General features: G+C 34.0%; 3 protein-coding genes across 8 annotated transcripts; 1 reads left to right on the top strand and 2 right to left on the bottom strand.

Moving 5' to 3' along the window:
* Positions 1–121: 121 nt before the first annotated feature.
* On the bottom strand, positions 122–5312 carry LOC116338372 (cyclin-A1-like). 4 transcript variants are annotated; one of them, XM_031763574.1, is made up of 7 exons: positions 5213–5312; positions 3563–3949; positions 2963–3185; positions 2658–2905; positions 1977–2426; positions 1643–1890; positions 122–1547 (listed from the first exon to the last, which is right to left on the bottom strand). In XM_031763574.1, the coding sequence occupies exons 2-7, from the start codon at positions 3791–3793 to the stop codon at positions 1421–1423; spliced, it is 1527 nt and encodes a 508-aa protein (XP_031619434.1). In that variant the 5' UTR covers positions 3794–3949; positions 5213–5312; the 3' UTR covers positions 122–1420. The 4 variants fall into 4 exon arrangements, with proteins under 4 accessions (XP_031619434.1, XP_031619433.1, XP_031619436.1 ...); XM_031763573.1 differs by lacking the exon at positions 5213–5312 and adding an exon at positions 5025–5206; XM_031763576.1 differs by lacking the exon at positions 5213–5312 and adding an exon at positions 5069–5206.
* A 540-nt stretch (positions 5313–5852) lies between these two features.
* LOC116338375 (exosome complex component RRP43-like) lies at positions 5853–7490 on the top strand. Of its 2 annotated transcripts, XM_031763581.1 has the most exons (6): positions 5853–6112; positions 6216–6390; positions 6483–6777; positions 6935–7058; positions 7110–7176; positions 7237–7363. In XM_031763581.1, the coding sequence occupies exons 1-6, from the start codon at positions 6096–6098 to the stop codon at positions 7252–7254; spliced, it is 696 nt and encodes a 231-aa protein (XP_031619441.1). In that variant the 5' UTR covers positions 5853–6095; the 3' UTR covers positions 7255–7363. The 2 variants fall into 2 exon arrangements, with proteins under 2 accessions (XP_031619441.1, XP_031619440.1); XM_031763580.1 differs by lacking the exon at positions 7110–7176 and having other exon boundaries at positions 7237–7490.
* A 42-nt stretch (positions 7491–7532) lies between these two features.
* LOC116338374 (ATP-binding cassette sub-family F member 3-like) lies at positions 7533–10991 on the bottom strand. Of its 2 annotated transcripts, XM_031763578.1 has the most exons (9): positions 10926–10991; positions 10083–10260; positions 9871–10015; positions 9751–9774; positions 9282–9688; positions 8880–9197; positions 8494–8808; positions 7736–8375; positions 7533–7646 (listed from the first exon to the last, which is right to left on the bottom strand). In XM_031763578.1, exons 1-9 carry the CDS (start codon positions 10927–10929, stop codon positions 7554–7556), a joined length of 2124 nt encoding a protein of 707 aa, XP_031619438.1. In that variant the 5' UTR covers positions 10930–10991; the 3' UTR covers positions 7533–7553. The 2 variants fall into 2 exon arrangements, with proteins under 2 accessions (XP_031619438.1, XP_031619437.1); XM_031763577.1 differs by lacking the exon at positions 10926–10991 and having other exon boundaries at positions 10083–10417.
* Between the last annotated feature and the right edge of the window lie 14186 nt (positions 10992–25177).

Raw genomic sequence — 25177 nt, 5'->3', positions numbered from 1 at the left:
TCTAATAAAGAATTTTGGTGACTCCGCAAAAAACTAATAGAAATAAACTTTAAAAATGAAATGAGTGCCTGAGAATAAATGCATCAGACTTCAAAATAAAGTTTTATCGAAGTGCAACGTCTCAAAATATGCAGATGTGTTTTGTATTTAAAAGAAAATTGATTGACGAGTTTCACTCATTCATTCTCAGGCTGTTACAACTAACACATGCTTAAACGCTTAACTAAATTAATTACTACACATTTTGCCTGCTCTATTTTCAATTTATATAAATTGATTTGTTTTTACGTTAATTATTAACAGACGAAGAATAACTAGCATTAAATATTGTATTCTACTCAGGTAATGTATATTCATTTAACGAACATGACGTTTTCAGGCCACCAAAAAAATGCATATTTGTATGTCATGTTGATTTAAACGTGGTTAAGCTTTAAATTAGAATGTAGTTTTTCTTATTTAAATGTATAAATTAAGTGAATAACTTATTTGTTGTTTTTTCTCTGCGTACCTTACAATGCTATGTCAAATTTGAAATACATCTTTTTCATGTACTTCAAAAGTTAATTGGGCTATAAATAAATATTATCGACTAAAAAACTATTTTAAACTATCAAATATGTTTTATATAACGCGAGTATATAAAAAAGTATGACAAACGAAAGAGATTGACTTATTGAGATGAGAAAAGAATGACCTCATCATCATTATCATCATATGGTCATGACACGTGCAAGTTTGTATTTCGACTAAGAAAATGATACTATATATATTTGAAAAAAAAAAAATTTTAAGCGTAAAATTGAGTTAAAAGAGGAAAAAATCGGCATCAGCAACAAAAAGATAATTTTTGTCAATTGATCTCGTTTTGTAAATGTATTTCATTCGTTGTTCTTTTTGTCTCTTTTTCCATGGGAAGCTACATTAAAACAAACAGTGAATTTATTGATACAAGGACATGTCTCTCTTTCTCAGTAAAAATAGAACTTTCAATGTTCAATATTCTATGTTGCTTATTTATGAATATTTTATAATGTCAAAGAAAATTTCCTTTTTTGTCCTTATTTCTTACGAATAATGAGAAAAAAAATCATTAATCATTTGATTATTATAAATTTAGTCTTAAGAGTTGGATTATCTGAATAGATCGAAGGTGTCAAGAATTATTTAAACTCCCATAAAATCCTATTTGGATCCCATGCGTACAAAGAATGTTGATAATGTAAGAATTTTTCCCTTTGGTCTGTTTTTTATGTTTTTCTTCTAAATTTTATATTCTATATTTTACCATTGCTGCAACGAACTTTTTCGACTTTTTGCTTTTTTCTATCTCATGCAAGCGCATAAACACTATTCCGCAAACTACCTTGTTGATTGTTCGGGATACGAATTGTAATGATGATATCATCTATCTTACATTTTAATTATATTCTTTGTCTGTGTCAGCTGCTTCTATGTCAGCCGTTTCTGAATCCATTTGTTGAATGGCTGCCGCTAAAATCATTTCGTCAACTTGCAATGGTGTTCGGGTTGATACCTCTGAATACCTATGTTTTACGAAGAATTTTTTTTTTTAAATTAAAATCAAAGTTTTTTTTTATGAAAGAAGACTTCAATAAATAAAATGAAAAGTAACTCTTACTTGCAGCTCTTATATTTGTCCTGTATAGCTTGTTGTGGTGATTTTATTGCAGCCAAATGTGATTCGCTCAAGTGAAGAATGATGTCGGTCAATTTATGAATTTGAATGCTAGTAAAGTTCTCGAGACGTGATGACCAAATAGGCAAACCAAAATTTAAGCGGGCCAATGCAATTGCAGCTGCTGATATCATCGATGGAGTGTATTGCAAGTATGGTTCAGCTTCCAACAATGACAACTCACACAAGTACTACATTTGTGTGTGTGTGTGAGAGAGAGAGGATAAAATTGATTGAAAATGACACAATTAACAATTTGAAATTATAAATCGTTTACCTGTGCCATGCATTTTACATCTTTTGGGAGATCTTCGACAATTGGATATGCATTGAGAAATACCGAAGTCGTTGGAACGCACAAGTCAAATGTTAACACTTTCAAAATGAGTTGTTCCATGCGTAATACTTGCTTTTTTGTGTACGTATTATCGGTGATGTAGACAAATTCACCAACATCTGGTGGATAAATTTCCTCATATTTGGCAGCAATAAACATAGCAGCCGTGCCGACCAACTGCAATTTTGCACGTACCACTGACATAACACTGAGGAAACGATCAATGTATGAAACGACCAAACACAATGTCTCATTTTTTAAACGATACTCTTCGCCAACTTCAACGAGCCAATCAACCAAAATTGTGCGCATGGAATGACTGATGTCTTGCTGTTTACGCATATACAAAGGTTTTGGTCGGTTACGCATTTCAGCCTCACGCAAATAATCCTAAAAGAAAATCAAACAAACAATAATACAATGTAATACTGTAAAATTGTAATGAATCTATAAAAGACTTTCATAAAATAACAAATAATTGTTATTGAAATCATTCAAGGCATCGTTCATATTCATTCTATATCTATATTTCTTCGTTTGATATAACTTGAACGCAATAAATGTTGCATTGTTGAATAACAACATGGTTCATCTGTATTGTTTTTCTCTTTCACCACTTACCAAAATATCATCACGATATTCTTCAACTTCGAAGAATTTTTCGAGATCATCTTTAGATGCAAAACGTTTGGACGATTTGGTAGAAAGTGCGGTGGTATTTGCATCAATCATTTCATCGTCAACAGTTAAAATAGATGCATTTGCTTCATTTTCAATAAGAGATTTATCAATTGACATCGGCGATAAAATGTCTTGCATACATACTGGTGTCTCGACATCCTGTTTAATCTCTTGCAATGGTAATCTATCTAATATTTAAAAAATTATTAGTTATTATTCTAAATTAAAGTGTAATATATGCAAACCAGAGAAACTGCAATTAGTAATAATAGCGTTAGCATGATCAACTTCGTCGTTTTGAGGTGGTTGATTTTCATCGGTGATTTGTGCGAAATCGACTGTACTCAATGCACCAACAAATGTTTTGTACGTTTCTGTTGTGACCGTTTTGACATTGTTCACTCTTGGTACCACGTTCTCGTTGTTTGTCTTTAAAACGGTACTTTTGCCTTGCATCACATTGAACGCCTATATAGCACATGAAAAAAATGATAAAGATGAGAAAAAAACTACTCGGAAAATAGCATACTTTCGATGAGTCTTGATTACTTAGTTTCAAGATGTTTAATAATCCAAAAATGTAAAAAAAATTCAAAGAAAAAGATCAATTCGTAAATTAGAAACGATCCGAGGTATGCACTCTCCAAATATGTTCATGTAAAACAGAATGTGTGTGCTCCTCGCGTCTAAACTATAATTAATATACAACTAAAACATCACCAGAAAATATGTGTCCTTATTAAAAATGACTCCCATTTGGTCCAAATAGTTAAAAAAAATTCAATTTTTTTCAAATCAAATAATTTTTTTGCGTAAATTGGAAGTAATTGTTTTTGTTTGCTTACCGTTTTTTGTCCATGCGTTGTATTGCCTGCAGCAATAAAAGTTCGACCATTATCGCTGTTCACATTATTTAAAATTGCAAATGTAGATCGCAATGGTTGCTTTTCCAATTTTTGTTGATCAATTTTACCAGTAATTATGTTGCTGTTAGTTTTATGATGTTGGTCCTTTTTTTGGGCCACCGCATCCAAAACATTTTCAATATCTTCATGGATACGAAATGCTGTCGCCATTTTTTTAATTCTCTGTTCTTCACTGTTTTTCTCCTTTGTTGGTTCACACCAACTAATAGCGATTCGGTGTGTTGAACTGTGTTGTTGTTGTTGTTGTTGGTGGTGGTGATGATGCTCTTTTTCCTTTTTTCGTTCACAAACTTAATTTATGTCGATCTAAAACAGACAAATACGTATTGGGTTTATCGATTAATTTCCGGAATCTGACAACAGATGACATATACGTCATTTGAAAGGTCTATTCAAATACTGTCAAAATCAGTCAAAAGTGTTCCATTTGTTTGTGTGTATCATATTTTCTTTCAACGATGGAAAATTTCGAAAATTGGAGAAAGAAACAGCATTTGCGGGAAGTTTTGTTAAGCTATTTTTTTGCAAAGAAAACTGCAGCTGAAAGTCATGGTTTACTTGTGAAATTGTATGGAAAACATGCTCTCGCAAAAACCCAATGTTACGTGTGGTTTCAACGATTTGAAAGTGGTGATTTTGATGTTGAAGACAAAGATCGCCCAGGTCAGCCAAAAAAATTTGAGGACGTGGAACTGCAGGCATTATTGGTTGAAAACTCAGCCCGAACACAAAAAGAACTTGTATTAGAGTTAAATGTCACTCAATCAACCATTTGTGAACGTTTGCGTGCAATGGGAAAGATTCGAAAGCTAGGGAAATGGGTGCCACATCAACTCAATGAAAATCAATTAAGAGCACGAAACACAGCATGCCAAAAATATCTGGCCGAGCACAAAAAACATAGCTTTTTGAATCGTATTGTCTGAAAAGTGGGTCTATTACGATAACTTAAAACGTAAAGAAGCGTATGTTGATCCAGGCCAACCAGGATCTTCACAGCCAAAACGAGATATTCATTGCCAGAAGGTTATGTTGTGCATCTGGTGGGATCAGGAAGGAATCGTGTATCTTGAGCTGCTAAAACAAGGTGAAACGGTTACAGCTGATTTCTATCGACAACAACTGAACAAATTGGCACGTGCATTGAACGAAAAACGGCCGTTGGTAGCGAGAAAGCACCACAAAATTTTGCTAACGATGGGCAATACATTGGTTAAAAAATATTGTACGGTTTTTTAAAAATAAATGTATCTTTTCACCAAAAAAATTCCGGAAATTAATCGATACACCCAATAGAAATAAACTAACTTTTATATTGGTAAAGATATTTTTGTCGTCGACAGTTTTTATAAAGTCAAATGCGCATAATTGTAGCACATACTTATATCAGAAAAACTAATGCATTGAAATTCTTTTTTTACATACGAAACTCTTATAGTTAATTCAAATTTGAAACAATACACAATCGAAACTCAAAAATGTTTTAAATAAGATGTGCATATGCCAGAGAAATTAATATATATATTTTTTTCAATTTGATGCTTATGCTATGGCTTCTCCAATACTCACTAGTGCGCGCTTCAAATCGGTTGTGTTTGAAAAAAAATTCAAAATTGCTTTGCAGGACCATAGCGAGGTAAGAGCGAGAACATATCAATCTGAAAACGCATAGCACAGCATATAAACGATAGAGACAAATATGGAATTCAGAATATTCAACATATTTACACACATACTCAAACAACTCTACACAGGCTATTGGAAGTGTGTACGCATATTACGCGCGTTCGACTTAATGCGCAAGCAGCTTTTTTCCTCTTTATGTCTCTTCTCCTTTACGTCTCTCTCTCTCTCTTTCTCTTTTCTGTGTGTGTGTTTGTGTATATATGTATAGGTATTTGTTCTACTGCTGGAATTATGACGTGAAACGCGTTCAAAGTCAGTGGTGAAATTAAAAAAAAAGGAATATACAAAGGGATTGAACTTACTCCTTGCAATAAATTTTCAAAATAAAAAAAAAAACTTTCTTTTAAAGACGAACCATTTTTAATATGATGAACATTTTACTTTTATTGCTCTTTTTTATACATACGAAATTAGAAACATGTTAAAATAAAGAGAGACGTTGAAAAATATAAAAAGAAGGGATTGGCAGAAAAAAAATCTTTTTAAAGGATACCGTGAAACCATTTTCAAATGTATTTTTTTTCGAAATCATCTTCCTCCTTCAACGTATTTTATGAAAATTCAAATTTCAGTTATGTATATATATAAATTGTTCGATTGTGACTGTCACAAACAAATACAGATACAGGAAATACAAGCGTGCTCATGAATATCAAATGACATTGACTCATACATATCTTCAATGCTAAAAATTCACGTTTGACTTTAATATAATTGTTAAAATTTGTCTTTAACATTTTCTTGGGACTGAATAAAAAAAAGTGAAATGGAAGAACAGTACAAGTATGTGCTATATAGCTATCAATTCATTTCACATTTAATAGTTTTGAAAAAAAAATCAACCTAACCTCACATGGACACAATTTGTTTTGTCTTTTGCGCATAGAATAATTCATCCCATTAAATATTATCGTAATTACATCGCACATGATATTCGGCCAGATGGCAGAGAGTTTGAGGCATTTCGACCGATCCGAATAAATGTCAAGTCAATTGGAACGGCCGATGGATCAGCCATTGTTAAACTAGGCAACACAACCGTAATCTGTGGTATTAAAGCGGTAAATATAATATGAACATAGTAATACGATCAATTTATTTTTATTCCTATAAAAGCAAATTAATGGACATTTTCTGAAATTTATACATCCAGGAATTATCCGCACCAACTGTTGAGGAGCCGGAAAAGGGTTATCTCATTCCAAATATTGATTTAACACCACTTTGTTCACCAAAATATCGTTCAAACAATACAAATGATGATGCACAAGTTTTAACATGCAACTTAAATAATTTAATCAAAGAAGCCAATTGGATTGATTTGAAAAACCTATGTATAGCCAAGGAACGACTCGTTTGGACTCTATACTGTGATATCTCATGTGTTGATTACGATGGCAGTATTTTAGACGCATCGGTAGTTGCAATTTGTGCTGCACTAAGAAGTCGTAAGTAAGATATTTAAAACCAACAATCATTGTTTTGAGTTTTTTTTTAAAGTACACCAAGTTGCAGAGAAAATACGTTAAAGAGATTGACCCCTTCATCTTAATTTACACAAAATCAAAAGTACATCGATCTACATAAAATATTTGTTTTTTTTAGTTACATTGCCAAAAGTACAGTATGATGATGAAACCAACAACTATACAGTCCACAAAATAGACCGATCACCATTGAAACTGTCGGAAATGTGTCCAGTTTGTACAACGGCCATGATATTTGATGAGTAATTATCTTTTATAATACAGAAAATTGTTATACAAAATATAAATTTTAGGGCGCAGATAACGAAAAAAGTTATGAAAATTCGGTTGTCCGCTTTTCATATTTCTCGAAAAAAAAATGTAATTAGGAAAGAAAAACGATGATCTCAATTTTAAATTGATTGTATACTTTTGTTCCAGAAAAACAGTTTTTGCTGATCCAGATGCCGAAGAAGAAGAGTTGGCAACATCACTAATCACAATTGTAACGTGCGATGGTGAAATGTGTTTGGTATTAAAGCCAGGTGGAGTGTCAATAAGTGATCGGCAATTCGAGGCTTGCCTTAAACTGGCATTAAATCGAGAAAAATCGATTTGTAAATTGATTTCATCGATTGTAGAAGAAAATTAAAAAAAAACAATTTTTGTTTTAAATATATATTAACGAAATTAGTGTTCAAATAAAATCAAATTATTTATATATAAAACAGGTATTCTTGGTATTTTAAGCCGTTTTTTTATTTTGTGGCTTCGTTTAATTCGGCCAAAATAAGTTGTTTGTAATAATCAATACCGCCTTCAATATTGGTAACCGTACCGTTTCCACAGACCTGAGGAAATATCAGAAAAGAAATAATGGAAATATGGTTAACATTTTTTTTTTTCAATAATGGAAAGGTAATATTTAATAGACACATACCCATAATTCTTTGCAAACCATTCGAATGAGACGTTCATCGTGCGAAACCAGCACAAGACCACCTTTGAATTCTGTCAACGCTTTGCCCAGTGCGGCAATTGTTTCAATATCCAAGTGATTGGTCGGCTCGTCAAGAATAAGAAAATTTGGTCGTGCCATACACATTTTGGCCAATGTGACACGTGATTTTTGTCCACCAGATAAACTGGCTACTAATTGTAAAGCTAAATCACCAGATATCCCAAAACCACCCAATTGACGTCGATACTCCTCAACTGGACGACCGGGGAATGCTTCTTGTAATAGGCCAACGCATGTTGTATTCATATTCAATTGATCGACATGGTGTTGGGCAAAGTAACCAATTTTTAAGCCACGATGCTGTGATATTGTTCCACTTGTTGACGATAAAATGCCCATAATTATTTTTAACAGTGTTGTTTTACCTGCACCATTTTCACCAACAATACAAATTCGTGAATCTAAATTGGCACACAAATTTACACATGTGAAAATTACTTTGTCTTTATTGTATTTGAATGCAATTTCGTTGAGTGTCAACACCGGTGGATTTAGCGGTTCAACATCTGGGAATTTGATTACTACTTCGATTTCTTTTTCCACAGGTTTCAATTCAGGCCTGAAATTTGAAATAACGAAAAAATTTATGATTTCTTGATTTGAATTTTAACCCAATTTTTAGCAGAAGTTTTTTCTTCTGGCAAAAAAAATCAATCAACATGTCGTAAAACACTAACAATTTTTCCAGCATTTTGATCTTGGACTGTACACTAGCCGCGCGATTGGCATTATATCGAAAACGATCAATGAATTCTTGTACATGTTGTCGATGCGCTAATTGTGCTTCAAATTCACGACGTTGCGATTTTAATTTTTCGGTACGTGTTTTATCAAACTGCTCATAGTTTCCACGATAAACATCGATTCGTTGTGTATGCAAATGAAGAATATCAGTTGGTACGGTGTCCAAAAAATTGCGATCATGAGACACAACCAGAAGCGTTGATGGCCAATTTTGTAAATAATTTTCCAACCAAATGATTGCTTTTATACTGCAAAAGAAAGTATATTCGTTAATTATTTTTTGGTTTTAACAGATGAAATATGTATACGAAAAACATACTCCAACATGTTAGTTGGTTCGTCAAGCAACAGTAAATCGGGCCGCGAAAATAGAGCACGAGCTAATGCTAAACGCATTCTCCAACCGCCTGAAAAAGTTTTTGTTGCACGTGCTTGCATATCTTTATTGAAACCTAAGCCATTCAAAATAACAGATGCACGAGCTGGTGCTCTGTCAGCGTCAATATTTTCAAGGGCCGCATATACTTCAGTTAGTTTTTTATTGAGTTCAGGATTTGATGAGCCTACATTGATTTCGATATTAATTTTCTTTTCTTCTGCTAACAATCGTGTTCGCTCAAAATCACATTCGAGTACACTTCAGTTGAAAAAAAAAGGGAATCAATTCAAAACCGATTAACAACTTTTTTTAATGCTCGTTAATTAAAAATACGAAATGTACCTATTCAATGCGGTCGTATCATCACCGATAACCTCTTGTTCTACATGTAATATCGATATATGTGCTGGGATTTGTAATTGTTTTCCCGAAATCATTCGTAACAACGTAGTTTTACCAAGTCCATTCCGTCCAACCAAACCGTATCGTCTGCCATGCGCCAATAGTAAATCAGCATTTTGTAGTAAGACTTTATTACCAAAGGAGACATCAAAATTTTCTATTCGAATATCCATGGAGCGATTTGTGCCTTTTGCATCCATTTGGCTTTCCTTCTTATTGATGACTTGTGATGCGGTGGCCGTTTGTAATTGCAATGGCATTACAGGTGCTTTTGGCGCTTCCGATCGTTTGTCCTGTTTTTGTTGTAATTTTTGTTGTGCCTTTTCCAATTTCTTCGAGTCAACTTTCTATAAAATAATTAAAATGTTAATAATAAAAGTATCAATCAAAGTAAAATTAGACCACTTACCAAATTATCATCACGATTTATTACCTGGAAGTTCACATAGAATAGAATGTAAGTAATGGATATTAATAAACTTAAACAGGAACATGACAATGAAATTTCAAAAGAAAGTGAATGTATTACCCAAATGCTAGACACATCGGTTACATTAGTTATATTATTGGCAGCCATCTCGGCAATATTTATTGGTGCATCAAGAACTTTTTGGGTGCCACTCTTCTTGTTCTCGCTCGGTTTCATCAAACACAGCAATTGCTCACATAAATCCCTGCAAACGATTTCTTTGATAATTATTCCGTCTCTTCTTTTTTGTAATCCAACGAATTATTCGTTACCTGATATCATTTTCGGACTTTTCTTCTGACACTTCATGCAAAATCACACCAATTGCATCATATAAATCATCGCTACTGTCAAAATCATCCATTCCGCTATCGAGTACACCTTCGATATATTGTTTCATTTCAACGTCAATCGATGGAAACTCTTGCTTTAAAAGACTAGCACACTTAGCTGTGGACATTGTTGAATTTATTTATTTGTTATTTTTTTAATAAAAAATTCTCAATTCTTTCAATTCAAATTCTTTTATGATTGAACTTTAGAAAATAGTACATAAGCATCTACTCCAAATTAATACACAAAGAGCAAGATTCTAAATCACTTGGTACACACACAAAACAGAATGAAGCAAGTTGCATGTAACGCAGTTGACATTTGGTCCATCGCGCCAAAACAAGTGTCAACTATGCTATTGTAGTGACGATTGTATGAAAACACCAATAGATATTTTAACAACTATTGGTAAATTTGCAATATACCAATACATTTGAACAATTCTACTACTAGTGTTTTTGTGTGTACAATGTTCTTATTGATACACGAAATATAAACTGAAAGTTCTAAATTTGTGTATTTCAGTGAATTGCGAGAACAAGCACCCTGACACAAGACACTGGCTTCTCAGTGTCTCCACCCAATGAACCAATGCAATGCATAATTAATTATACACAAAATTCTTACAAAATATGCCTCGATTGGACATATTTCGTTCAATATTTATTTACACGTTGTGCATATATTGTGCATGATTTTTTCTTTTCAAAAAATTCACAAGAATCACGTAATTAATCCAAAGAAAATTCATTGAATACAACAATGAAATTGCGGACACTGACACATCGAAAGCCGAATTATTTGGTGATTTTTTCGAAAACCAGTACACACGAAGCGACATTATCAACTTGGATCAATTGTTAGGTGAATGCGAAGACGTATCATTTGACATTGACATATCTGAAGTCGATGTGTTGGAGGCATTGCAATCGGTCAACGTGAATAAAGGAGCCGGCCCGGATGGTATTTCACCGAAACTGCTGAAAAATTGCGCGCACACATTGTCAAAACCATTGCCTTATTCTGTAAATCACTGCATCAAGGATGTGTTCCGGCAACATTGAAAAATTCCAGAATTGTGCCAATATACAGTGTGACATTCTATATTTATAGACACACAAAAAAGTTCGTCTATGTAGATTAAGATTATTTCAATAGATGGCGCTATGTTCCGACGAACACTGTGTTGTAAGTCATTTGTAAATTCACACTGAATTTTCGTAGTAAATTTACAAAATGTGTCAAAATGAAAGTCACAATATCATTTTGTAAAAATACTACGAAAAGTCAGGGTAAATTTACAAATGATGAATATATCAGTTTAAATACAACTTTTTCTCAATTTTTTGGTTGCATAATTCCAAATAATAATAATAATAATAATAATAAAATAACAGAAAAAAACATCGAAAAAAACAAATAATGTTATTTTTTGACTTCATGCATAGCGACTTTCACTATCGAAATTTACAAATCTCATATTTCGATAGATGGCGCAATACAATGAGCGCTAATATCGTCGATTTTTCTTTATCGATTCCACCAATACGACATCTTCTAAAAAACTCGCCGATTTCCGTTACTAGTGGTGTTTTAATACAGCTCGTGTAAACGTACAAAGGAACACACTGACTCCGATTCTGTGTATGCGTATGTATTACAAATTCTGCACTCAGTCGTCAATCGTAGCTGCTTGTGCAAAATTTACAATACATATGGATACACAGGATCGGAGTCTGTGTGTTCTTTTGTATTAGTTCGTCTGTAATACAGCCATAGCCGTATAGTTCACTCGAGCTGTGTCAAAGCAACAGTAGTAACAAAAATCGGTATTTTTTTTAACAGATGTCGTATTCGTAGAATCGATAAAATTAATTTGTATGGGGAATATACGATACTAGTTCCCATCGGCGCAATACGTATGTTTATAAACTTTTTTGTGATGTCAAACTTGATGACTTCATTTAATAAATAATTATATTTTTACATTAATAATTGCATTAAAAGTTTACGATGAAAAAATGGTTTAAAAATAAATAAATTGTTTTTAGAAAATTTAGGGGCATTAATTTTATTTAATTTATTAAATTTATATTGCAATGAAAAACTATCAATTTTCTGTGAACGTTGGTTTTTTTGAACGGTTTGTAAATTGAACGCTTATCTGCCACCTAGGGGGATATTGCGTGTATATAGTCGCAATTTATTGACAAATATTTGCGACACATTGGTTTATATTCGTATACGAATATGAAACCACTTTTTTCAAATATGCCATCAATATGCCACCAATATATTCCAATATATTATATAACATACTCTTGTAAATACTAGAGTACAAGTATTTGCTAAGTACAAGTACTTGCCAGAGTACAAATTGTAAAAATATATATTATTGAAAAGAAAATGTTTTAATGAAAAAATGGTTTTTTCTTGATTTGTATAATTCCAAACCAACTGTCAAACAAAAAAGTCACTTTTTTTTGTGTCCACTATAAATATTCAGTTTTTGTTAAAATTAATATATTTTTATGCAGTCTTTTAAAACCATTTTGGTATTGTTTAGTTCATTTTTGTTGTGTCTTCGTCAGCAAATTGAAGTTTTTAGCTGTTAATATATTTAAACCAGAAAAATATCGAATTTTATACGTCGTGTTGACTACGTTAGTATTGTTATTGTGAATCATAACCCTAATCATGGAATGTGTTTCATGTAATTTGCCTTCAGATAGCCATTCTCTCAAATGTAGTGGGCCCTGCGGAAAATATTCTCACATTTCTTGCCTTTCATCAAACAATAGCAACTACAAAAATCCATTGGTGGGATACTTGAACAAAATTCAAAATCTTCATTGGTTCTGTGACAACTGTGTGATGTTACCATTTACCGCACAAGCTCAAATCGCAACAGAATTATCAAATCGATTGGCCGATATCAAATTAATTTTAGATAATTTTTTGACAACACTCAATCCGAGTGCATTCCCACCGACAATCGGTATCGGCAACAATGTTACTGCACATCAAAGCGTTTCAATCAACCAAATTACTGACGAGGTTATCGAAACTAACGATGAAACCGAACATATGGAATTATCACCGCCAAATTCATTGCCGTCTCAACAACTAAACAACATTGGATCATCGTCTACGGCGTCATTTGCAAGTGATTTCACAAACTTAAATTCAGTACGTCGTAAACGCAAGTTGGACACATCATCACTAGGTGTAAGTCCGCCATCAAAACAACAAAAAATGCTTGCACCTAAACCAATCTCTCTCTCCGAAATGATTGCAAAGCCCGTATCGAAAGAAACACCAATTTCCATGGTGAAAACGAACCTCATCAGATCGATTTACATTTCACCATTCGATCCTTCTATCGAGTCGGCCATCTTGGATCATTTGCACTCATTTGATGATCTTAAACACATTGTGCCTTACATTGAGTGCATCAAGTTGATGTCTGACAAGCGGAAAAATCGTCGTCTATCCTTTGTCTCTTTCAAACTGGATGTGCCAAGACATCATTTCGATATAATTTCGGATCCAGCTATTTGGCAAAGCGAAAGCGAAGATAAACTTACTGTCAAAGAGTCTATTTCAAAGCAAAACTCTTGCTCGCGCAAACACCATAATTACTAAAAATCCATTCACAATGCCAAAAGTGAAGACCAACAAAAAACAGTCAAAAAACGTGAAAGGCATCAGCGTCGAGGGTCAACGCAAGAAATTTATGAGAACCGAAGCAGCACCGAAATTTCAGCCAAATCAACATCAACAGCGACATCGACCATCACAGTGTCAGAAATTGTGTTGCAGTCAGCCAAAGTCCAAATGTTATCGTTGCCACGAAGTTTGCGCAGAAAATCGTTACGACCATCGTTCGGTAAATCGCCATTAAACCCTGTTTGCTCGTCTACTGACTCTAGTATGACACGGGTCTCGGTTTATTACCAAAATTCACGAGGCCTCGGTAGCAAATACAAACCTTTTTATTGCACATCTACATCCTACGATTATGACCTCATCATTCTAACGAAGATGTGGCTAAAAAATGATCACCTTGAAGCTAAATCTTTCGATCATTCATATTCGGTTTATCGGAAAGACCGATTGTTCAAACGTGGTGGTGGTGTACTCATTGGTCTAAAAAACAATACGTTTAGCAGTGAGCGAATTGAAATACCTGGTGCAGAAAAATTAGAATATGTTTGCATCAAAGCAATTGCAAAAACACATAACACATTTGTGTACGGAGCATTCCACCAAACTCTTCGGCTGACATCTATCAATCGCACCTTATAGCTACGCACTCAATTGCATCTGATCCGGAGGATGTCATCATCATAGTTGGAGATTTCAACTTGCCCAGCGTGCAATGGTCTATCGATGATGGCGATCACGACATTCTGATTCCGACAGTTTTCGAGCCGGCATTCACAACCGATTTCATTAAGGGTCTCATGAGCATTGGTGTTTACCAGATAAACTCGATTCGAAATAAAAATGACCGTCTATTGGGTCAATTTTTCACAAATGACTTCACAAACGCTTCCATTGACCATGCCAAACCATTGACGAGAGTGTACGCGTATCATCCACCGATTTTGGTGACATTCGAATGGCACGAGGAGACCAACGGTACAAGGCCACAGCTATCCAAATCACGCAACTTCAAGAGAGCTGACTACACAGGCATGTGTGCTCATCTGGCTGGTGTTGATTTTATAAATTTGTTCCATGGAAAGCCTTTCGTCAACAAAATTGAATTACTACACAACGTGATTGACGAGGCTATAAACAAATTTGTGCCTGTACAAACTATTAAACGGACCGATAAGTGCCCTTGGAACAATAAAATGCTTCAAAATTTCAAAAATAAAAAAAACAAGGCTTGGAAGCGTTTCAAAGGTACTGGTGAGAAACAGCCGTTCGACATAGCGTTTGAAGAGTTTGATCGTACCAACACTGTGCTATACAATAGCTACGTCGATAAATTGAAATCTTCACTCAAACAAGATCCAACATCGTTTTGGCGTTATGTCAATTCGAAGAAAAGCACGGATAACAAACCAAAAATACTGCAGCTGGGGGTAAACCGTTAATCGGATGAAAATGAACAGGCTAATATGTTCGGGAATTTTTTGCCAGCAATTATGACGAGGCACAATCAATTTATACTCAACCGCCACAAGTTGCGCCTGAAAATGTGGGCAATTTCAAGCTCGACCAGGGCTTTATACTAGAAGAGCTGAGAGCGATTAATAAGAACCAAGAAGGAAGTGGGCCCAGATGGTATCCATACTCTGGTGCTGAAAAACTGTGCCTACCAACTCGCTGCACCACTCACCGAAATATTTAATGAATCACTTCATCTTGGTCATTTTCCAGATAAATGGAAGCGATCTAGCGTCACGCCCATATATAAATAAAGAGTCTTACAGGAACTTTTCCGCACGGTGGTAGATGCGTATTCTATTAAGCAATTTCAAAATAATATTTGTTCGATTTTTCAACTTTTTCAAGGGGCGTTAAGTTTGAGGCCAAAAAATGTGTTCGGCATCGAAATATTCTTTTGTTTAATAGCACTCGGGAAAGATTTTTCACACTTCATGATGAACCCATTTGTACGACATTTGAAAGAATTCTATTTTCTACAAACCACTATAAAAAATATATCTGACGTTAATTTTGCCATAAACATTATTTTTGAAACACTTTTCATACAAAAGTCACAAAAAATTTGGATTTTTGTATGGATATTATGCCTGTATGGTATCGTAAGGACGTCAAACTTTGCACAGATTATTTTTTTCGCCAAAAAATAACATTCGAAAAGTTTGGAGAAATTTCAACGAAAATTATGAGTACCTCCCATACAAAATATTCTTTTTTGAACCAAAAACTGAAAATGTTGTATGGGAGGTACCCCTAATTTTAATTGAAATCTCTTCAAACTTCCAGAATGTTATTTTTTTGTGTAAAAAATAGTCTGTTCAAAGTTTCACGTCATTAAGGTAGCATACAGACATGGCTCCCATACAAAAATTCAAATTTTTTGTGATTTTTTCAAGGAAACTGTATTAAAAATTGATTGTATCTCAAAACTAACGTCGGATTCGGTTTTCTCGTGCCAAAAAACCCCCCAATACATATTTTTGAATGTTTAAGTCTACATTGAGTATGACTTTTGGACGAAAATTGGACTCTTTTTCATAGGTATCACTCCAGGCATGACATTTTTTTCCATCGACCAAAATCGCTCAAAATCTAATGATTTCTATTCCTCGGGACCCCCAATCATCCTGTACAGTCAGATTTTAAATAACTTTTCTGGGGGGTGAGATAATCGATGGACAAATTTTGCGTACGACGTTCGACGTACGACGTACGACTTGGAACAGACCCACACCAACCATGCTCAAAACGGCCTGATTCGGGTTCTCTGACCTCAGAAACGTCCAGAAAACATGTTTTTGAGGTTTCGTAAATTTTGAACCATTGCAATACTTTCCCCTTTCACACTAGGTGTGTGCGGAAAAGTAAAAGGGAGGAAGATCGAAAGTCGAAAATTACAGAGGCATTGCAATTTTTCGAGCACCTCGTGAATGTTAAACTACTTGCTCTGGTCCAAAACAAAATCACTTGTAAACAACACGGCTTTATGCGCTCGAGATCCACAGCATCAAATCTTACTGAATTCACTTACTATGTTCAGAACAGCATAAATTTGGGAGCTCAAGTTGATGTACTCTACACGGATTTCAGCAAAGCATTTGATAGAGTTCACCACAACATGTTGATTCGTAAACTCAGCTCTTTCAACCTGCCGATAAACTTAATAACGTGGCTTAAGTCATATCTATCAGGCTGGACTCAATTCGTCAAATATGGCAATGGTGAGTCAAGTGATTTCAAAGTAACATCAGGCGTACCACAGGGAAGTCATCTTGGTCCAACACTATTTTTGTTGTTCATAAATGACATAGTGAACGATATGGACGATGTATTCATTTCACTGTTTGCGGATGATGTTAAAATAGCGAGAGCAATAAAATCAACAAATGATACGATTATCCTTCAATTGGCCATAAACAAACTAAAATCGTGGTGCGACTTAAATGCTCTACATCTCAACTTGGATAAATGCGATGTGCTCACAATTAACAGAGGGAGAAATATCATTGAAACAAACTATAGCTTTGGTGACCATGTTTTTGATGGTGTTACTGAACATAAAGATCTCGGCGTTATTATCGACAACAAGTTTCATTCGCAAAACACATCGACTCAATTTCAAGTAAAGCCACTGCAGCCCTGGGCTTTGTGAAACGTTTTTGTTATGACATTGCTGACCTACAAACACTTAAAACACTCTATTACTCATTGGTACAATCTCATCTAGAGAATTGCAGTGTGGTTTGGCTGCCTTTTTATGACGTACATAAAAGCAAAATCGAAAGCGTACTAAAGCAATTCACGATGTTCGCTAGAAAAGAGTATCCATCGGCAATCAATGGCTTCAAGATCACACCATACAGCCAACGTTTGGAAGCACAATATGGTATCACTTAAACGCCGAAGAATAAATACATCTGTCACATTTCTGTACGATATTGTCAACGGACTTGCAAATTGCCCAACCATTCGTAGTGACATCGGAGTGAATAACATCAGTCGAAACCTTCGAATAAATGATAGCTTTCGAATTATTAACAAGAGTATGAAGTTAGCACTCACTACTCCAATTCCATTAATTTGCAAAAATTCTAATAGAGCAGCTAATTTATGTGAAAATTCAACATCTAGAGTAAATTTCATTTCAATGCTTCGCTCAGCACCAAACAGCATGTTCGACTAAAATTAAATGAAAAATTATATTTACTATGATCTGTTGTGGCTATGTGATTTAAACTTGTTTGTGGATGTTCCTTTTGATCAGTTGCGGTCTGTTAGGTTTAATTAATGCTATTTTTTTATATCTTGAAGTACTCATTATCGAATTTTGTAACTTCTTATTTTGATGTAACATTCACACGACTGACTAATGATGTAAAAATCTGTGATAACTAATTTACTTTACACTTCTTGGTGTATAAACAAGTATTAAATGTAACACTACTGAAAAGATGGGTTTTTTAACGAGGTCCTTTGGACACTCTTTTTTACCCCAAAACTGTAAGAATTCAGCCAGCTCTTGGCGGTGATTTAATAAATAAATAAATAAATAAATAAATAAAAAATAAAATGGGTCAACTGTAAAGGCAAAAGCGAATGATGAACTTGAAAAACAAAAGAAGAAACGGAAACGGTCACGAAGCAATAAGAAGAAGAAGAAGAAAGCCAACAAAGAACAAGATTCAGCCGGTGAAAATACAGACCCAACATCATCACAACAGCCACTATCAAACCCAAACGCATCAAATAATAAACAACAACAAGAACAAAAGCAGAAAAACAAGCAAAAACAACAACAAGAAACAGGAAAACAGCAACAACAACAAAAAAATCAACGAAATCGGCAGCAAAATCGACAGGAACCGAGAAATGATCATGCACACACACACAGTTCATCCATTCAGCCGTTCATTTCAAAGAAAGAATTGGGTAACTGACCGTCGACGAGGCCATTGGAATTATGGTTTCAATAACCAACGTCATTTTAAGGATGTTTTGCCGAGAGCTAGTCCGCATTTTAATAATAATAACTGCACCAAACAGCGTTCCTTCGCCTTGGTGGTTTATTGAAAATAATTTGATTAAATATATATAATATAATACAATTTGATTTTTATCAAGCATTTTTGAGAGATAAAATGAAAAATTATAGCTTCTTCATGTAAATAATATACATTTCATATAATATTTTTTCAACTGCTTAAAATTTCTATAATCCATAACAAATTTTTGTATTTATCTGTTTTGCTTTAAATAATTTTCTATTCTCAGTTTGATCGTTGATAAATTTACTTCTAAATCATTCATATTTTCATCACTGTTTGGCATTTTTTGGTATAAAAATCGTTGAATGATGTAAGCATATAATTTATTGGTTCATATAATTCAATGGCTCATGTTTTCTGTAATCAGTTCTCCTAATTGGTAAATCAAATAGTGGTGTTGCTCTGGTATCATGTGCTGAATCATAATATTTCATACTGTTTGAAACATAAGTTGACTTTAAATCTCCGTGAATAATTTAGAAAATAAAAGACACTTGCGCCATCTTGCGTCTCTCCTCATTTGCAGAAATAGTAGTCTGTGTTCGTATTTTGGTATCAGTCTAAAATCGTTCCAGGCCATTCTTCTTAGAGCATACAATAAAAATTGTTTTACTTTTCCGCACACCTAGTGTAGGAAAGGTATTGTATTAGGCCAAAAAATTAAAGTCACCCCAAAACATGTTTTCTATGCATATTAAATGTAGAAAACACGATTGGAGATGATTTTGGGGCATTGATTACGCTTGAGGAGAGACGCGAGATGGCGCAAGTGTCTTTTATATTCAAAATTATTAATGGAGATATGAAGTCGAGCCATATATCAAACAGTTTAAATTATTATGATTCAGCGCATAATACCCGTGCAATGCCGCTTTTTGATATACCGATTAGAAGAAGCGATTACACGCAGTATGAACCAATTAATTACATGCTTACTACATTCAATGATTATTATACGAAAAAAATACCAAACAGTGATACTACTTTAATTGATTTAGAAGTAAATTTATCAACAGTCAAACTGAGAATTGAAAACATACTGAGAAAATTATTAATCTCGTTTAAAACTACTAGATGTAAGAATATAATTATTTTGTATTTATTTAAAATATATTCAATAAACCACCAAGGCGAAAGAACGCTGTTCGGTGCAGTTATTATTATTATTATTATATTTACAGAATCAAAAGCCTTTGCGATGTCCAAATATACGGTGTCTTTTTGATGTCCCTTTGCCATGTTGATTATCGTATTCGATGTAAATTCTGCCAAGTTTGTTATTGTTGACCTATTTTTGATGAACCCATGCTGACTTTCGTGTACTATTTTCTTTAGATATTGATTGAGATGGTTCGTGACGATCGAATCTAGAATTTTTGACACTATATACTGAAGAGCGACACCACGGTAATTTTGGAACGTTGTTTCTGTCACAGTTTTTGTAAACCGGTCTGACATAAGACGTTTTCCAAATCTGTGGTACAGTGCATGTTTCAAAAGATTCTCTTAACAATGTTGTGATTGGCCCCTGCAATGAAACCAAACAATGCTTGATAAATTTATTTGGTATTTCATCAGGACCACTGACTAGATCATCCGGAAGCATGTCAATTTGTTGTGTGATATTTCAGCATCGGTGATATTTCAGCACAAATGTTGCTAATATTTTCAAACTCCGTGCTATCCAATTGTAGATCTCATAAAATGTCTTACATCCGTAAGATGAACTTTTCCGCACTTTGATCCACAACATGCATTTATAACATATCTTTAACTTAAATTTGAATTCAAGAGAAAACTAAATCTGACATTAGAAGTAATGAAGGACTTGGGAGTATTGCTTGATGTTAGGATGAATTTCAAATCACACATCGAGCATGTTGTTGCAAGGGCAAAATCAAGATTGGCTTGGTTAAAATTCAACAGCAGGGATTTTGTCGACCCATGGACGTCAAAACGCCTTTACTTTACATTTATATTACCTATTATTGAGTATGGATCTGAAATATGGAATCCACACTACGACAATATGTGTAAAAAAATAGAGTCAATACAAAAGCAATTTTTATTGTATGCACTGAGGAGAATGGCCTGAAACGATTTTGACTGCCAAAATACGAACATAGACTACTATTTCTGCAAATGATTACTCTTGAGGAGAGACGCAAGATGGCGCAAGTGTCTTTTATTTTCAAAATTATTCACGGAGATTTGAAGTCAACTTATGTTTCAAACAGTATGAAATATTACGATCCAGCACATGATACCAGAGCAACACCACTATTTGATTTACCAATTAGGAGAACTGATTACACAAAATATGAGCCATTGAATTATATGCTTACATCATTCAACGATTTTTATACCAAAAAATGCCAAACAGTGATGAAAATATAATTGATTTAGAAGTTAATTTATCAACGATCAAACTGAGAATAGAAAATTATTTAAAGCAAAACAGATAAATACAAAAATTTGTTATTGATTATAGAAATTTTAAGCAGTTGAAAAATGAATTTATGAAATTTATATTATTTACATGAGAGGAGCTATAATTTTACATTTTTTCTCTCAAAAATGCTTGATAAAAATCAAATTTTATTATATTATATTTATTTAATGAAATTATTTTCAATAAACAACCAAGGCAAAGGAACGCTGTTCGGTGCAGTTATTATTATTATTATTAGTTTTGCCATACAAATAATTTTTGATACACTTTTTATACAAAAGCTTCTAAAAATGTCCATTTTTGTATGGGAGCCATACCTATATGATATCGTAATCATGTGAAAATTTACAGAGGTCATTTTCTTCACAAAAAGCTCGGGCGGTACCCCTAATATGCACTGTAATGTTTTCAAAATGTGATAAAAAAATCTGTGCAAAGTTTCAGCTCATTACGATATCATACAGGCATGGCTTTCATACAAAAATACATTCTTTTGAAATGTTTGTTTGAAAAGTGTGTCGAAAATTATTTGTATCGCGAAACTAACGTTATATTAGGTTTTTTCGTACCACAAAACCCCCAATACATAATTTTGGATGTTTAAGAATGCATTAAATATCACTTTTGGGGTAAAATTGTATTTTTTCCATGGATGGCCATGGGCATCACACCAGACATGACACGTCACTCTATCAACCAAAGTCGCTCAAAATCTAATGGTTTCTATTCCTCGGCACCCCCAATCATCCTGTGAAGTCAGATTTTGAATTACTTTTCTGGTTTAAAAATTATCGTGTTTACAAATTTTTGCGTACAGCGTATAGCGTACAGGGTACAGGGTACAGGGTACAGGGTACGCACATACATTCACACATCGTAATAAAATGTCTTACATCCGTAAGATGAACTTTTCCGCACTGTGATCCACAACATGCATTTATTACAAATCTTTCACTCAAAGAATTCACGAGAAAACTGAATCTGAAGGCATTTAATTGTCCATGGATCGACGAAATCCGTGCTGTAGAACTTTAGCCAAGCCAATCTTGATTTAGCTTTAGCCGTGCCATGCTCAATGTGTGATTTGAAATTCATTTGCACATCAAGCAACACTCCCAAGTCCCTTATTACAAAGACTCTTTCAATTTGAACGCCGCCTATGTAGTATTTCTATTCATATTGCAGTGTTCCCCGATGATATGTTATGATCTTTGTTTTGTTTACATTTAATTTTAATAATCTGCTACATGATCCAAGTCATTCTGTAGATTAATGCAATCATCTGTTGAGGAGATATATTTCAAAAGTTTTGTATCATCACCAAATGAAAGTATGGTAGAATTGGTCACGACGAAAGGTAGATCAATAGCAAACATGATGTACAAAGTTGCGCCAATGGGATATCCTTGACCCGTCCCAGAAGTTACTTCGATTGGATTAGATTTGATATCTTCAATCTTTACAATTTGTCTGCGACCACACAAGTAAGATTTGAGCCATTTTAACAGCTGCTCATTCAATCCCATAATGTCCAGTTTTTGAATAACTAAATTTAAGTTAACCGAGTCAAAGGCCTTGGCTATGTCCAAATAGATGGCGTCTGTTTGATGTCTCCTTCCATGTTAATAATTGTTTTTGAAGTAAATTCCACTAAATTGATTATCGTTGACCTGTTCTTGATGAATCCATGTTGACTTTCGTGGACGATGTTCTTCAAATATAGATTGAGATGGTCTGTGACGATCGAATCGAGAATTTTTGACGTAATGCACTGTGATTTCTTTCACAGTGTTGATATTGGCTCCTGCAGTGTTGATATCGAACAATGCTTGATGAATTTGTTTGGAATTTCATCAGGACCACAGACAAGATTATCTGGCAGCAAGCTTATATGTTGACCAACTAACTCCTCGGTTATTTCGATCATTGATATTTCAGCACAAATATCACGTATTTTCTTTATTACAGAGCTGTCATATCGCATATCACCCTCTAAATTGCTGTAAGCGGTGCCAAAGAGTTTTGCAAAAAACCAGCAACTGTTGATTGGTCGTTAGCTTTTTCTTCCAAACAAGTAATTACATGAGGCAAATCTTCATTTTTCCCCCTTCTGAAATTCACATTGAAAAAGTTTTCTGGATCATCATTTATTTGATTTCTCATTTCAATTCTGTAATCCCTGAGAGCTGAGCGTGCACTTCATTTATATTCCCTTCTTATTTCCTTATAATATTTTATTGATTCTATTGTGTTGTGTATTTTTTTATTTCGATGCGCCTTGCTGTCTTTGTTCTTCAACTCTATCATTGACTTTTTAAACCACATCGGTTGTTTTCCCCCGCACTACACATTCTTTCAGCGTTCAAATTGAAAGAATATCATTTTAAGGCATTTTTCTCATAAGTGCCTCTTCAGAGTCTAAGTTTTCACCGATCAATCAATTTCGTTGAAAATTTGACCAGATCTATTTCTCGTAGTGCCCAATCATCCCGTAAAGTCAGATTTTGAATTTCATGTCTGAGTACGAAACCATCGTGTCACCAAAATGGTTGAAAAATTGTCAAAAAATGTTGGTACTCAAGTACGGAAAAGTAAGAGGTTGAAAATTTTACTTTTTCGCACACCTAGTGTAGGAAAGATATTTTAATAGGCCAAAAACTTAAAGTCACCCCAAAACATGTTTTCTATGCATATATAATGTAGAAAACACGATTGGAGATGATTTTGGGGCATATTAATGTGCGTCGCTGTGTGTGATGTGTCCTGTGTCCTGTGGCGTGTTGCCAAAATTTGTTAACTCGATTAATCTTCTTCCAAAAACTCAATTCAAATTCTGACCTTACAGGATGATGTGGGACTACTAGGAGACGTGCTGATTAGTTTTTGAGCAATATCTGTTTACCGGTGTAATTTTTTTCGGTCCGAATGGAGTACCCACAATCCATACATTTTTCTTTTTTGATCATTTTTCAATTTTGGTGACACGATGGTTTCGTGCTCAGACATGAAATTCAAAATCTGACTTTAGGGATAATTGGGCATTACGAGGAATAGATCTGGTCAAATTTTCAACGACATTGATTGATCGATGTAAAACTTAGACTGTGAAGAGGCACTTATGAGATGATTGCCTTAAAATGATATTCTTTCAATTTGAACGCTGAAAGAATGTGGGGGTTTTTTGAAATATGCATAGAAAACATGTTTTGGGGTGATTTTAATTTTTTGTGCGGAAAAGTAAAACTAAGATTTAAGAATCGATTTAATCGAAAACCAGGATTTCATAACAACTGAAAAGTGTCTTTATCTGCTGTATACATTTCAACACAAACCTTTTCCATTTCAAGTAATCTTTGCGCTGAATATCTTAATATTTGAGATAAAGGCAAGAGTTGTGATGCGAATGTAAGCATTAAAATAAAAAAAACTATTCTGAGTGCTTGTATTTTTTGAACATTACAGCTTGTTTTTCGCTACAGCTGATCTGAAATACTGTGTTATCACTTCATTTCACATATGGAAAAAAATGCTTTTAAAAGGAGAAACACGGTCGCTATAAGCTTATGCGATATGGTATAATATATAGATAAATTAAACGAATAAAATACACATAATACATACAAAACCGAGCAAACAAGCAGGCACACATTTGTTGCTGTTTTCCCACATTCCCATGCTTGGATGCATGTGCTTGAATTGAGTTCCAATTTTGATTAAGCTATCTGTCTCTTGTGCAATCGACCTACAGCGTATATTGACATTTCATTTTGCCGTTGATGTTTATTCTTTGCCTTTTTTCACAAAACTAGAGATTTCCAATATACAACTATATGTTTAAATACTGCAGAGTCCATAA

The sequence above is a fragment of the Contarinia nasturtii genome, unplaced genomic scaffold (assembly GCF_009176525.2).
Source record: "Contarinia nasturtii isolate CC-2019 unplaced genomic scaffold, AAFC_CNas_1.1 Cnas_scaffold_398, whole genome shotgun sequence".
Lineage (NCBI taxonomy): Eukaryota > Metazoa > Arthropoda > Insecta > Diptera > Cecidomyiidae > Contarinia > Contarinia nasturtii.
This window is presented reverse-complemented; position numbering and strand designations above follow the sequence as displayed.

Excerpts from the sequence above, each read along its gene's own strand:
- LOC116338372 (XM_031763574.1), bottom strand. The coding sequence starts at position 3,793 with ATGGCGACAGCATTTCGTATCCATGAAGATATTGAAAATGTTTTGGAT. Across the intron at positions 3,186-3,562 it reads CAACGCATGGACAAAAAACG|GCGTTCAATGTGATGCAAGG; the intron begins GTAAGCAAACAA and ends TGTGCTATATAG. Across the intron at positions 1,891-1,976 it reads ATGTAAAATGCATGGCACAG|TACTTGTGTGAGTTGTCATT; the intron begins GTAAACGATTTA and ends ACACAAATGTAG.
- LOC116338375 (XM_031763580.1), top strand. Across the intron at positions 6,391-6,482 it reads TAATCTGTGGTATTAAAGCG|GAATTATCCGCACCAACTGT; the intron begins GTAAATATAATA and ends TTATACATCCAG. Across the intron at positions 7,059-7,236 it reads ACGGCCATGATATTTGATGA|AAAAACAGTTTTTGCTGATC; the intron begins GTAATTATCTTT and ends CTTTTGTTCCAG.
- LOC116338374 (XM_031763577.1), bottom strand. The coding sequence starts at position 10,270 with ATGTCCACAGCTAAGTGTGCTAGTCTTTTAAAGCAAGAGTTTCCATCG. Across the intron at positions 10,016-10,082 it reads AAGTCCGAAAATGATATCAG|GGATTTATGTGAGCAATTGC; the intron begins GTAACGAATAAT and ends AATCGTTTGCAG. Across the intron at positions 9,775-9,870 it reads CCGATGTGTCTAGCATTTGG|GTAATAAATCGTGATGATAA; the intron begins GTAATACATTCA and ends GTGAACTTCCAG.